This window comes from Sebastes umbrosus, chromosome 18 (assembly GCF_015220745.1).
Source record: "Sebastes umbrosus isolate fSebUmb1 chromosome 18, fSebUmb1.pri, whole genome shotgun sequence".
In the NCBI taxonomy this organism is placed as follows: domain Eukaryota; kingdom Metazoa; phylum Chordata; class Actinopteri; order Perciformes; family Sebastidae; genus Sebastes; species Sebastes umbrosus.
Window position 1 is genome coordinate 12,125,818 of NC_051286.1, and position 15,858 is coordinate 12,141,675.

General features: G+C 41.4%; 1 protein-coding gene across 10 annotated transcripts in view; it reads left to right on the forward strand.

The window, feature by feature from the left end:
* Nucleotides 1-15,858, forward strand: part of utrn (utrophin) — a 196,271-nt gene that overhangs the window by 174,782 nt on the left and 5,631 nt on the right. For all 10 annotated transcript variants that reach the window (XM_037751076.1, XM_037751075.1, XM_037751071.1 and 7 more), the window contains 4 exons: nucleotides 1-66; nucleotides 9,395-9,556; nucleotides 11,063-11,300; nucleotides 15,483-15,558. In XM_037751076.1, the coding sequence (XP_037607004.1) occupies nucleotides 1-66; nucleotides 9,395-9,556; nucleotides 11,063-11,300; nucleotides 15,483-15,558 (542 nt within the window). The remainder of the gene's footprint in view (nucleotides 67-9,394; nucleotides 9,557-11,062; nucleotides 11,301-15,482; nucleotides 15,559-15,858) is intronic.

Sequence of the window (15,858 nt, forward strand, 5' to 3'; positions counted from 1 at the left end):
GTTGGCCCAGATGGAGCGCTCCAACGGCTCTCTGCCCACAGACAGCAGCTCGGCTACAGGAAGCATGTAAGTCGCCACTGGTCATTTCTACATTTCCTTCAACATGACTACACGTTTCCATCAAACATTGTTTCACAGATTTCCTTTTACAGTTGCTGCACATATTCTCGTATAATTCCCGAGCCTCTTGCTGCACGACTACTTCACTCAGAGCAGGTGTCAATCACAGCTGTCAATCATGACGTCTCACCTCCTTTTTATAGCATCAAATAACTCATTAAAATCAAACTTATCAGAAAAATTAACACCTGAACATAAATCAGCGTGATAAGAGCTACTTAAAATGACAGAAACCATGTTTGGGAACATTTTATTTGACGTGTACTTTGAATTTTTAGTTTGACCCATGTCCCATCCGCTAACATGGAGGGGGCGGGATTTATGACCTATACTGCAGCCAGCCACCAGGGGGCGATCGAGATGTTTTGGCTTCACTTTTGGGGAGCTTTCATGTCGTCCATCTTTATAGACAGTCTATGGTTCCAACCAACAACAACTAAATTTGATCCAAAAGTCGAGTAAAATATTGTTCATGTTTGTTTTTATGTGTTTATAACTCTGAAGAACTTCCTGTGCTCTGGTTACCTGTCAGGTTAGCCCAGAAACTTGCCTTCCTTGCTTTCAGTGTGCCAAAAAAATAAGAAGGTGGCTGAAAAGAGATCAAGAGTGTGTGAGAATTGAGAAGAGGTTTTGAGAGAGCAAAAGAAGTGTGGAGTGAGGGGGAAAAGACAATGGGATGTGGTTAGGAGAAGACTTCAGTAGAAATGTAATGGATTAGAGTGCCAACATTGAGAACTGAGAGTGGTTGGTTTCAGGATCTCTGATAACGACCCGTTATCTTTGATCAGAGGAGATGAGAACATGGCAAACTTGAAAAAGACGAAATCACAAAAACAGGGTAAAAGCCGATGTGGGGCACAAGCTTTCAAGTGTCTGATGTGTGCGTACGTGCTTGTGTCTGTGAGTGAAGACGTGTGCGTCTGCAGGCCGTTCGAGTTGAAGGGCGTGTTTGTCCCTTTTCCCAAGTGAGATCCTAATCGGGGGAAAGAGCACTTGAGGTTCAAACGCCCTCTGAGCTCGTGGACACACCAACGTGTGTTCAAACAGAAACACACACATTATTTGGCGCACACTCTTCACTGTGCTCTGTAGGGAATTACTTTCCGTTCTAAGATAAGACAGTTGCAGATCACAAGATTTCCCAGATCATAGATCGTCAACGTAGATTTGGAAATTAGCCATGTGTGAAATGAATTTGTGCATGAGTATGTAACAGATACAGATTATCTCAGCAACGATTTCAAGTAGCGCAAAGCCAAAAATCAACTTTTTTTTTTACACAAATGTGTTTTCAGAAGTGTTGTAAAGTGTGCATCTGGAGAGCGAAGACATTCCCTGTATGGCACGTAGAGGAAAACAAGTTTTGGGATTTTTAAAAAGAAAATTCTTAAAAAAGGAGCATTACAGGAACATGGGAGGACGGTTAAAACCTTTGAGAATCTTGAGTAAAGATGAAGTGAAGCATCAAGCATCATTCTGTTGTAGGTTGAATCCCCTGCTGATGTGCCTGCATCGTGCGGACCACTGCTCCCACACTTCACCTTCATCCGACCTTGCCGTTCAGAATAGCGGTTTTAGAAACAGAAGGTGTTCGATTGAAGACTCCCAAAAGCTCTCTCTGCGTTTTCAGCTGATCAATAGAAACACAGAAGAATAGAAAGACAAAATGTGTTGGTGAGCAGGAGAGGGTGGATTTATTTTCCTCTCCGAGCTTTCGTAATGCGGGACAAACACATTATCCCCACTCCTCCTTGCTCTTTTGTGCTTTGTACTGGGGCTTATTTAAGAGAAGAAGCCATTATCTTCGCCGGCTCTGAAACAACACCGACGTTCGTACACACTAGTGTGTAGAGCGCTAATGAGGTGAGGGAGATGATGGTTTGATGAAGGCTAATGGGTTTAACAGCAGAGGGAAAAAACACCCACCAGGGCACATTTAGAACATAATCATAGTTCTTCCACTTTCGCTTACTTTCACATCAGTGTCATTTCAGTAAGATTTGCATTCGGCTTTGCTACAAAACAACAACAGCCACAATGTAACTGTGAAGATATAAAGTGCACAATCCTCCAAACAATAGCAGAACTAGTGCATTTTTCCAGCACACATCTTTGTCAAGAATGGCTTTGTACTTATCAGCACGGAGCACACTGTTATAGTACCTGTGTGCGTACTGCATATGTCACATTTCAAGAACAAAACATCCTCTTTTGATCTAATTTGCATTTTTTGTAATGCAAAGCCGTATTTGGTTATTGTTATAAATAAAATGAATAACCAAGCTCTCATCGCAAACATTTGGGTCTTGAGAGACGATATATACTTTTATGTATTGCAACATATTCAGCATATTGAACAGTGCCACTAATTAGGAAGAAAAATGAACTACATCCGATTTGCCTGCTGTAGTAGGTTATTATTGATGGTTGTGTGCAGGAACTTATTTGAAATAGATTCCCTTCATATCGGCTCTTAATTTTGACTGAGAGCTAAATAATGTTGAGATCGTTGGGATACTTGTGAAAACAGTCATCATTACAGCCTGCTTAATTTCCAAAAAATAATTGTAGAATACAGTTAAAGGTACAGTGTGCAGGATTTGGCAGCATCTAGCGGTGTGGTTGCAGATTGCAACCAACTGAGTACCCCTCTGCTCACTCCTCCCTTTCCAAGACTGCAGTAATGTGAGCCGCTGAGTGCAACACCGTGGTAACGCCGTTCACCTCGCTCAGAGGCCTTCCATACCGTAATGACACTAGTTTAGGAGCAACGGAAGTCAGACGGCAGCTGGCGGCACCACTGTTTAGCACTCTGTGGCTCACGTTACCGCAGTTTCACAAGAGTGTCAGAGAACTACGGTGGCCTTCAGGTAACCTAAAAACGTGAAAGGCTTTCTTTAGAGCCAGTGTTTGGTTTGTCCATTTTGGGATACCCATAGAACCCATTTCCTCACCAAAATTTACCGTACGTTTGGAGCGTTATTTAACCTCCTGTGCGAAAAGGTAGTATGATATGGTTGGTACCTTAGATTTTCGAGTTTAACATGATACCAGTATCTTCACTCTAGCTTTAAAACTGAGCCTGCTACAACCTCCGAAAGATCGTTAAAATGAATTTGCGTTATTATCGCATTAACTTTGACAGCCCTAGTTACACACTGTTCCTTTAACTGACATGCAAAGTCTTTGGAAGTCTGCTGTGTTATAAATGTGATAAAGCTCACTTAAATGTTACTGTGCTGCAGTAAAATGTCATTCACATTAGTAGTCCGTGAAGTATGGGCTGTTTTTAAAAGGCCACAATCAGCCTGTAGCCCTGTTTTTTAAACACCAACGTGTCCATCAAGCCCTACTTTTAAGGAAAAGGTAGCTTGTAGAAATAGCAGTATTGTGCTTTTATAGATACCACTAAAGTAAAACAGCCCACTCAGCCATATCTCTTCTCAAAAGAGGAGGCTGCTCATTGTGTTGTCAGACTCTTCAGCTACGGATCCTTCCTCTTCCTTTTTAATGCCTTTTGGTTTGGAGTGGTTGATTGTCTTTCTCTTTCTCTTCTCTCTTTTTGTGAGATTTATTCTTTTCCGCCCACAGCTGTTTTCACCCAAGCCTCTTTGTCTATCACACCGTTCCATCTGGATGTTTGTGTGGAGGACTCACACACACACACACACAAAAATGATCCCCATGCTTCACATGATAGTAGATGGTGCCTTCCTGGCAGTGTTTGAGCTTATGAAAATATGCATAGTGTTACATGGATGACTGTGTTTGCCAATTACATGCATGTTTGGCTTTTGGCTTGTATTTTCCGATCGCTCAAAGCCTGCAAACACCGATTTGAACTCGCTGCCAGCTGTGCAGTGATATCAATAATTAGTGTACGTGTGTGAGAGCGAGAGCTCTAGAGATAAAATGTGTGTGTGTGCCAGTGGCTTCAGAGCTTGTGTCATTTTTTGTCCTGCGTTGCTTTTATCTAAAAGGGAATCCTTAATTAGGAAGTCAGTGTTGCCTACTTTCTCTGACCTCCAGCCAAAGCACAATGTTGTCATCGATGCCTCGGGACGTCACCGAGGAGCGAGACTCCCCGCTTCGCTTTTTTTTTGTTTGGTTATCTCTCGCTTTCCAGTCTTTCCCCCAGTGCTCTCCCTCTTTTTTCTTGTCTTTTGATATTTTGCCCTTTTATTCTTATCCCTCTCCCTTTAATTTCTCCAGCCCTATTCTGTTTAAACCTCCTTTTCATCATACCCCGCCCTCCCCTCTTTCACATCTCCGCCTTTCATAATTTTTTAGTTGTAGTCCACTCATGTTTTACCTTCGGGCCCAGGCAACCTTCAGATTGAACACCGAGCACAGAGGTAAACATGGAAAGAGTCTTTTTTTTGAAGGCCTGCATCATAAAAAAGACACCTGGACTTTACTGTGATAGGTCCCCAAATGTGGAAGTCCCTCAGAAAGCGAGGTTGTAACATCTCACCAGAAGGGAGGAATGAAAGCCTTGCAGACCTGTTTCTGTCTTTATCTCTCACCGTTTCCCTCTGAGCTCAGTCTAGGCAGCTGATAGTGCTATTCAGCTTGAGAGAAGCTGCTCGCTTTGTGATACGTTAGCTAGGCATCAGGCCCGGAGGCTATTGTTGTTGGATAAAGAAGACGCCTCAGCCCTCAAGTCCCCCGCTCACCCTCACCAAGCATTGCATTGCAGCTAATAGCCTCGGCATTCATCACCATTATTCACATGTAATTCTTCTCCCACACTGATGCTCTCTTCCTCTATCATCTCTGTGTTCCTTCCTCTTCAACCAGCACCACACTGCGCGAGCCTCCAATCCTTTCACTGCACTTCCTCTTTCTCCCAGTATTCTAGAGCAGGTGGTTTGTGAGCCGGCTCTGCCTCCTGCAGTGCCCATTTCCACACATAATGATCCCCTTCCTGCTGTCCTGTGGGCTGCCTCTGCCAGCCATAATGTCCTGGTGCAGCTTCCTGTTGCCAGGGACCTGCCTAATTGGTCACTTTGTTTGTGCAGGACCCCCGTCCCCTAAGCCCAGCAGACAACAGTGACACCAATTGTCAAGCTTCTCTACAGGAACTAAGCCTGTCTTTATCATCGCTGTCTCCTTTGTGACAGCTTACCCATATTTCAAATATGGGTGTTGGTTTATTGCTGCATGTTGCAGCAGTGCGACATGCTGTCTCTGCCAGCTTGCTCTATGTCATTTATCAGTAACTCAGAAGTTTCAGCCTGGCTTCAGTCTCCATGTTAGAGTGAAAATAACTACATATACAGTATACTGTATGTGTATGCATGACGCAAGTTCTATAAGAGTTTTCAGAAAGACTTTAAAAGTTTTGAAAAGATTCGTGTAAGAAAGTAAAGACTGCAGAACGTTATAAGAAAGAAGGCGAGAGCGACTGGTTGGATGAGATAAAGAAGAAGTGAAATAAACATTTCTTTAATTGACAGCGGTTGAGTTTAGAAAGTTTAATTCACGTCTCTTTTATCATTTGCGCCTTTCATTTTAGCAAAAATATATGAAAAGGTTGAACTCCACACAAATCCCGTACTTAAAGAAAAGAACTCTCCAAACTTGTGCTTCAAATCACACAAGGAGCTTAGGCTGGTTAATCACAAAAAAAAACTTTTTCTCCGCAGCGTATGTGGAAGGCTACTGGCTTGGTACATTATTCCTTTTATGTGAAAAGAGGTGAAAGCGTCATTATGTGTAGCTTTCATTAGCTGTCCGTTCAGCCCAGGCCTTGGTCAGGAAATAGTATAATTACTGTCATCTCTTAGAAAGAAAGAGCTTCTTCTTCGTAACCTCTGGTATTATACTGTACATGCAGTGATAATAGCATTTTGAATATTTTCTGAATACTCATTGATTGTCTCCTGTGGTGAAATTCAAGGATGTCTTATGTAAAACCTGAGACGTTTCAGTGTGCCAGCTTGCTCTCCAGACCGTATTTGATTAACTTACTCATTATAGTCAGGGATTATGCACTCAGTTATGGTCTGGCCCTGATAAGAGTCTGTGAACCAAGTTTATAGCAAGTCATTGCTTATTTTAAAAGGCGCCAAGAGTTCCTGTCTGGATGTCACTGATTGAGGTGTGGCTTAAAGTACAGCTCATAGAGGTCAATACATTGTTCTGTCCCTTGAAGCAGGTAAACACGTAAAGCAAATAAGGAACAACTCATTGGTATGAGGGATGTGCAGGAAGTTGCACCTACCTAAATTACATTACCTGGCTTTTGGTTTGTCTAATTGTTTTACGCCCTTTTTTTGGCAAATGGAAATACAGTATATAACTTAAATGATAATTCCATTGTATTACAATCTGGATCTTATTTTTGTAGTTTAGGCCAGGGGTTCCCAAACTTTTTCCATTTCAAGGACTCCTAAACTGACACAAATTAGACCATAGACCCGCATTTGATAAGATTTTGTCTCAGTGTCTTTCACCGTTGGATTTGTTGTAGCCATGTCACCATGTTCCCAGATCTCAGCAATGACTATAGCAAGTAACATGTTGTCATAACCGATAGAAACAATGGACAAAGCTGCAAAAATAAGACCCAAGTTATAATAAAAGGAAAAATGTATTTTAAAGGAACAGTGTGTAAAATTGAAGGGGATCTATTGGCAGAAATAGAATATCATATTAATGTTTTCTTTAGTGTATAATCACCTGAAAATAAGAATCGTCGTGTTTTCGTTACTTTGAGCCGTTTATATCTACATACGAAGTGGGTCCTCTTTGCGTAGCCGACCGCCATGTTTCTACACTAGCCCAGAACGGACAAACCAAACACTGGCTCTAGATAGAACCATTCGTGTTTAAGCGTCGGCCACCGTAGTTCTCCTATACGCTTGGCATACGGGAGAAGTTTCAGTTGGTTGCAATCTGCCATCTCATCGCTAGATGCCGCCATATCCTGCACACTGCACCTTTAAATCTATAGTATATATTATTATAAGTAAGAGAAGACCATTTCTCTATAATATATTTGCTCTTATAGTCCATATATATTCTCTCTAAGGTTATATAACGGCATGATGTTAACGTCACAGAGTGACAGTCTCAGCACTGCTGGATATTTGGACTGAATCCATGAATAAAAATGTCAAAATAGAGTCAGCAGTAGATAGAAAGCCACACGTGGAGTCACCATGCCACTAAACTTTCTCAGCCAAACTTTATTTCGAGCTGTCAAACTGGCTCTGGAAATTACAGTCACTCTAGCAATGGAAAGGATTTTTAAATAAGTTTTTTGTGCTTGTGTGATTGTCAGGTTTTAGTCTTCGAGGCTCAGGTTGTGTTTCAGCATGAAGGTGACAGCTGGGCTTTGGCAAGACCTGCCACCCCCTTTCAGATCACCGAGATAGCTCATAAAGAGATTGACACGTACACACATACAGATACACATGCAGCAGCCGTTTCTCTTCCTCTCCCTCCATATCTTTCCATCTGTCTGCCAGGCTCCTTCTCTTCTCTGCTCCCTCCATCTCCTCACAGCCTCCCCTTATTCCAGTTATCAGATAGTAGAGACTGACATGTCTGTGTTCCACCGGGGATTGTAGAGCTCACAGCGTAGCAGACCCACAATAGCTAAAGATCTTATATATCATCGCAGCTACCGCAATCTTTGTTTAGATTAGATTCTTTGGAAGCTGTCGTTTCTATTTTAATTTACAGTAAGCGGACTTTTCTCTCAGTAGTGCATTTGTTACCACCCAATGCTGTTAAATGTCCTGTGACCTTTATTCTTGAAAGAAGAGAATTAAACGCTGTAAACTAAAAGTAAATCGACTCACCCATTCTTCCCCAGCTGTAATCTGTAAATGAAGAATATCCATTTTTCCTTTTTTAAATATTTTGTTATTTTTTTATTATTATTATTTCACGTAACTAAATGAGGCCGTAGCTAAACTCCTGATAAAGGTAACCAGCTTTAGCAGAGCAGTAACTGCTATGTCAGTTTTTGAAATCACATGTTTAAATGTATTCAATTAAAGAAAAAGTGTATAACATGTTGGGGGATCTATTGGGAGAAATGGAATATAATATAAATAAGTATGTTTTCTTTCATGTATAATTAAATGAAAATAAGAATCGTTGTGTTTTCGTTACCTTAGAATGAGCCGTTTATGTCTACATAGCAAGCGGGTCCTCTTTTAATAGAGCCGGCCGCCATGTTTCTACAGTAGCCCAGAACGGACAAACCATTTTGTTAACTTTTCCTGCTTGGAACGGAGTCGCTAACGTTACTCGCTCCGGAGTTAACCCCCATCACTCCAATCAACCACCGGGAAACTAAACATGGAAAACCTTGCGGCATTTATTTCTGCACAAACTGCAACTTCCACTTTACATTCACTTGATAATCTCAGAGATAAACTAACTCTGTCTTCTGCTCCACTAGCTCAAACACATTCGCCGCCGCTCTCTCTCTTGCTTCACCACTCACTTCCCTCGCACACACACACACACACACACACACACACACACGCACACACACACACACACACACACACACACACACACAAACACACACTACGCACTGACTCTGCTGTTCTCCATATGACCTACGCTTACAACAACTGGCCCTAGATAGAGCCATTCGCGTTTAGACGACAGCTAAGAGACAAGTTGCAATCTGCAACCTCTCCACTAGAGATCGCCAGATCTTAAACACTGGACATGTAAAGATTAATTCAGCACTGATTTCAGTATGCTGATGTTAGTAGTAGTAACCATAAACTAGCAAAACAGAGAAACATTTAATCCCTTCAATTATGGACTGTAAATAATCAGAAGAGATAGATTAGAATGGTGAGAGAACAGATTTTTTAGATACTGTTTCCCATTATCTGCATTTGTTGTTACTGTAGGTCTTGTGTAGTTTTTTACATAACTTTATGTATTAGCCTAAACAGGTATAAAATGAAGGCATTGCAAATGTTCTTTCTGCTATGCAGTTTGTTGGCCAGCCGGAAAACTTGCTCACTGCTTCTGTAATTATTGCTCTCTGTTTTTGTAGAGCAGTACTGTGCTATATGGTAATTTCTAAGCATCCTTTCCAAGTTATTTCCAAACATGCGTCTAAGTAATTTGCCATAATTCTTTTAAACTGCAAAATATTCAGTTGTACATCATTCATGTGCAGAAAATAGTCCTCCCTCCTCAACTGAGCAGAAGGTGAATTGAGCTGACTAACAGGGAAAAGATGTCTGGGCTCCTCACTCATCACATAACTCTGTACTCACTTCCTCCACAGGGATGACGAGCATGCCCTGATCCTGCAGTACTGTCAGACGCTGGGAGGGGAGGGCTCCCCCTGCAGTCAGCCCCAGAGTCCTGCCCAGATCCTACAGGCCGTGGAGAGGGAGGAGCGAGGCGAGCTGGAGCGGATCATAGCTCGTCTGGAGGAGGAGCAGAGGTAAGGCAATAGAAAAAAGAATTCAGTGTGAAAAGAGACCCAAAATATAAGGAAAAAATGGGCAGTCCTGTCTCAGTTAGGTTTGAAGTTATTAATATCAAAAGTATTGAAATGTCTGTTATCTTGGAACTGCAATTTTCAAAATCAGTGATTATCTTTTTCTTTTCTTTTCTTTGTCGCTCTTATGTCTGCTCACAGTTTCTTGGGGTCATTTGAGTCCATGTGCTCATCGTCACACTCAATGTGCAGAAAGCATAAACATCCACACACTTCCCCGAACCCGGTCGGTCTCACACGCCAAGTCCTTCCCCGGTTTGATTAGTAAATGGAGGTGGCTTACAGACAGACTCACTCTACGATCTATTGTTGTAGTGGTGCTTTTGCGCAGCCAGTGGCTCGACTGGAGTGATTTAACACTGATTACACACATACACAGGCACTCTGGGAGAGCGTGGAGGAAAGGGGGGGGCTTTACTGCCTGGCTCATAAATGCCAATTTAAGTAAAGCACGGCAGCTTATGGTTCTGCACCGAGAGAGAGGGTGAGGTGGGAGTGAAGCGAGAGATTTGGCGGGGGGTCCTTTATGTTTGTCTATCCAATAGGATTTCACTGAGAAAGTATTTTTGTGCGGCACCCCGCTGCGGGGGTTCAAAAAGGAGCTTTTCAGTGCTGTGTTTGAGAGTCTTTTAGTGATAATAATAATACCCATATTTGTTAGTTTGTAATAATTATTTAATCATACAAAGTATCACACAAGAGAGAAGCCTTCCAGGGCTAGCCGTGGCAGCATGACACAAAGGCACAGCATTGGTGTACATTAATCATGGCACAGATATGTAATAATAACATTAAAGCCCAGCTCTCAGGGACATAAGTCCTCTGATCTATTTATACAAGGCTCCCAGGAGTACAACACTGTCAAGTCAATGCTTACACATGGCTACAAGTCTTACCAGTAAACAAGCATGTAAAATATTCACAACATTATAAGAGGACCCTTAGATAGTATAATAAATAAAGAAACACACATGTTTATGCATATATACCGTATGAGGGCTGTCAATCGATTAAAATATTTAATCGCGATTAATCTCATAATTGTCCATAGTGTTCAAAATGTACCTTAAAGGGAGATTTGTCAAGTATTTAATACTCTTATCAACATGGGAGTGGGCACATATGCTTGCTTTATGCAAACATATGTATATATTTGTTACTGGAAATCAATTAACAACACAAAACAATGACAAATATTGTCCATAAACCCTCACAGGTACTGTGTTTAGCATAACAAATATGCTCAAATCATAAAATGTCAAACTGCAGCCCAACAGGCAACAACAGCTGTCAGTGTGTCAGTATATACAGTATATATGAATACTTGTGTATTTATAAAAATAATTTTAAAATGCAGGACTTTTACTTGTAATGGAATATTTTTGCAATTTGGCATTGCTACTTTGGGTGTGACAGATCCGTGTTTTGTTTCTAACCCTTCTTTCCTAGGAGCCTGCAGAGGGAGTACGAACAGCTAAAGGAGCAGCATGGCCAGCGAGGGGCCCCTGCAGGAAGCCCCTGGGATTCGGAGGGTTCTTTTGCCCATCCCGATGAGGCCGATCTTCTAGCCGAGGCCAAGCTGCTACGACAACACAAGGGCCGACTTGAGGCCCGCATGCACATCCTGGAGGAACACAACAAACAGCTGGAGTCTCAGCTCCACCGCCTCCGACAGCTATTGCACCAGGTGACTAAACGCTTACACCAATTTGTTGGACGGTTTTAACCCGAGAAGCCAAAGGTTAGGGCTGAGAGGAGACATCGATTCAAATGTTACAAAGATAGCCAGCCCTCAGGATTGGGTTTTTTGCTGTTGTGGACTTATTTGAAATTGATTCAAACTGCAGCTGTGAAGAGGCCATTTGCAGAAACATTGGCTGTAGTTTTGGTGCTTAGCAGACAGAAAACAACATTATGGATGTTTTAAGTTGTCAACTAATGGAAATGGACTTCAAACTTGAAGTAGCTTAATCACAATTACATGATATAAAAGTAAGTTAAAAGCATTTGTCAGCTTTGAAAAGCTTGGTATGTGAGCTTTGAAAGTACCATGAGACAACTACCATTTTTTCCCCAATACACTAATCTTTGACGCAGAGTTTGCACTGGTGATTTAGTCATGAGTTTGGTCATGTTCTTCAGAAATGAGTAAAATTAAATACATTTCTTCCAGAGGAATTATGATTTTTACAACCACGAAGTCGTCTTTTAGTTCATTAGGCTCGTTGTTGGGCAGCATCAGGGCAGTAATCACAGTTCACAGACTTACTCGCACACACCAGCTGGCAGAGCTGTTCCAGTGCAACTCATAAAATACAGAAACTCATTTAAAAAGTTCAATGCTGATACAAAATCCCTCCAATAAGTAAAGGATTCTCTCATTCAAATAAATCATCAACATACTGTAAATATGTACTTGTGCACCTACTAACCCCCACATAGATGTCCTTACACGTTTGTATGTAAATGTGCGACCCCTTTAAGTTTTTATCCTTAGTTTGTTGTGCCTGTGAATAACAAAACCTGCTCATCAACGCTCAGATTAGATCCTAATCACATCATTATCATTCCATCCAGGAGTCCCACATTGGTCTCCAGTCTCTCTATCAATGGCTTCCAGATTTGTTTATGCCTGGCCTAATTGCTCGCTGAGGTTGGATTGTTTGTGCCAAGTGAGAAATGCGCAATTCTCAAGCCAAACAAACAGCAATCCCGACAAATCAGACTGAGCAAACACGGGAGCAGGTATTGGCTCTCTGGTATCTGTGGAAGCAGCACTGTAATAACTCACAAGTATGGCCCAAAGAACGCAGCTGATGTGACTCGGCAGATTTTTAATGGATGAAGATTAACATTTTGACAGAATAAAGGGGTTTGTGCACCCATCCTTCACCATATTGGAGATTTCCCTCGTAGATGTGTCGTAGAAACACTCCTTCAAGTCAAAGTGTTGAATCTTGAAAAGTGAAAGTACTCATTAGGCAGCAGAATGGCCCCTGCCAGCGTTATATTACCATGTATTATATTATTGGATTCTTATTACTGACATGTTAACACTTAAAGGAGTGCTTCACCCACAAAGTGACCATTTGTATATCAATTACTCATCCAGTGTTACCTTAGATTCTTGCAGAAAGCGTTGTTTTCTTGCATGCCTTCATGGTAAATGAAGATTTAAAAAGTAAATGGGGGGCGTTTAAATGTGGCCCCCATTCACTTCACTATATCAAGACTTTTCCCCCTCATTTGATTCTTCGTTCACAGTGGAGGCATGCGAGAAAAACAAGGTTTTCTACAAGAATTCAAGGTAACACGGGATGAATAATTGATATACAAATGGTCATTTTGTGGGTGAAGTATTCCTTTAGAGTTTTATTGTTGTAGCTGGTCGATGTTAAACTTATTTTAACTAATTCACTGTTACTTAGAATAATTTATACAAACGTTTCAATACATAAATCATGGGTTTTCTATATACACTCTTAATCTGAAAAGTAGCAATAGCTGTCAAATACATGTAGTGTAGTAAAGTGTGAATTAAAATAAAGTAGAAATGTTTAAGCAAGTACTTTAAAACTGTACTGAAGCACAATTCCAAATTGAAGCAAATTGCATGCACTGAGTTTAGCACCAATGTCATCACGTGTGTTTACTTTGTTCATGAAGTGATTCTGATGCTGATTCTGAAAGACAAAAAATGCAAACATTAACGGCACGCACAACTACCTGCATACACAAAATTACCCCCACGCTAAATAAGAACTTCTGCTTTCTGACATTTAAGTCCCTGGAGTCCTGATGATATGTCAACATGTCTTTCCGTCAGCTGCAGCATTACTGCCAAGCTGCAGAATAATAAACCCAGCCAGCTTGATGGCACGCACTGAATCCCCACTCCTGAAGGCTGACCAAAGCCCTGACCTTCGCTATTCTCAGACGAGCCTCGAGACAGTAGCTGCGCTCTAGAGACGTTTCCAACATGTTAGCCTTTACTAGCGCCAGGGGCACCGGGAGATGAAGGAGAAGAAGAAGAGGGCTGGCGAGGGAGGGGAGGGAGGTAACATTGATTTGATTTCTTGCAGTTGCAAAGCTGAAGGGAATGTGGGTGTCTGCTGTAAATGTCACCAGACATCAAGTGTTTGCTTCTGTGCATCAGAGCAACGGAGCGTGTTCTCACCAATTGATCAACTGTCCACAGCACTTTAGTTGCACAATCCTAATCTCTAATTGATCGATTGAGATTCTGTTTTGTTATGTTTTTCGACGTTACTGGGCTTTTTCCTGGGTCATTGTGTTCTGTTTTTGTTGGTTTGACAAATTGCTTTCATCAGACTTTTCTTTTCAGCCATGACTTGAATTTTAATTTGAATCAATGGGATTACACATTATCATTTTATCTGTAAATCTGTGTGTACAGGCCTTTCATTGATACCCAGGCAACGTATCCTCATACAACGGTTCATATGATAACGATGATGATGATGATGATGATGATGATGATGATGATGATGATGATGATGATGATGATGACGACGATTACGGAAAGTTATTCCTCATATTTCGTGCGTTTCCCTACGAATGTCCAGCAATATGTGACACACCTGTCAATATCCGCTCCAGTCTTTTCAAAATAAACTTCTGTCTTCACAGAAAACAACTTAGTTAGGTTTAGGCAACAATACTACTTAATTAGGCTTAGGAAAAGATCGACTTGGTTAGGTTTAGGCAACAAACTACTTAGTTAGGATTAGGAAAAGATCGACTTGGTTAGGTTTAGGCAACAAACTACTTAGTTAGGTTTAGGAAAAGATCGTAGTTTCAGTCAAAATAACTCCAGAACAGGCGTAACTTAAGTACGGACGTTACGTCAGAAATAAATCAATGTTATGGTTTCACAAAGGGTCCAAACATCGGACTCTTGGGTGTTTTTTTGACCCACCTACCAACCCCGACCTCGTCCCTACAAGGCGTTTGTCGCTCTTCTTATTTCCTGGTTCACAATTACGTAGATTACATCCAAGATGATTTCGTGGGATATATACAAATTACAGTGCATGACCTTTCGTAGGTATAGCTAAGAACAGTGTATGAGAACAGACTGACTCAGGACATTTTGGGGCACAACAGCTTTTCTGTATTCATAGTGGATTGCAGTGCGAACCAAAAGAACAGTGAGGCAATCTATCACAGACAAGGCCCTGTCCAAAACACAGTGAATATAAACATTGCTAGATTATTGCAGGTCATCTGCATTCACTGTCTGCCGCTGCAGCACCTGTGGCGGTTGCATTACTGTCAGTCACATCAGCCTCTGCTGAGATGGATTTCAAAATGTGTTAGAAAGGAAATCTGGGGGTATTACGGTAAGACAAATACATGTCCCTCAGTGGACAAACGTTCATATCATTGCTTTAGATGTGGACACAGCATTGTGTATTATTATGAACATGGGGATATCTGTTACATCTTGTGGCATGACTTTAATTTCAATCGTTCATGTTGGCAGTCCAGGAATTTCTATTGTTGCACTCAATATAATAACTCTGTATACGACAATTAGCTAGAACACTAAAAATCGATCTTTTCAAATGTCCTCTGAGGTCTTAGAATATGATTGATGCTGTAGGATGTTGAACTGAAGTCGGGACATTGGCAGAGACGTATTTATGAGAAATGTTTTTGTACACACAACAACAGCCTCATTGTGCCGCCCTCTGGTATTCCCTTGTCTCCGCTTGGCGCTGTGAAGCACGGCTAATTTTGAAGTTGTCAAGCGGATGCCGAGCGGAATAATTATGTTATAATAATGGAGTTTTCTTTCTTTTTTTGCTGTCTTCTCTCTCTTTCTCTCTCTTTCTCTTTCTCTCAGCCGGAAATGGACTCAAGGGTAAATGGAGTGTCCTCTCCAACTGTGCAAGATCGAGGGCCACTTACTGAAAATTCAGGTGAGACACTCGAACTAAAAAAGACTTCAGACACAAAAATTCACACTACCACTGATATTGATGTGTGAAAACATCTGTCCTTGGAGTTCAATCACCGTGGCAGGAGCTACATTTTACAGCATTTTGCAGGTACACTGAATGTTTGAACACTGCTCTCATGCTGTTTCTCTGCAAATGGAAACTAGTTGCTCACTGTGGTATGGATCCATATTAAAGTATCTGTGGTAACTGAAATTCAATGTCTATGTGTGTGTGTGTGTGTGTGTGTGTGTGTGTGTGTGTGTGTGTGTGTGTGTGTGT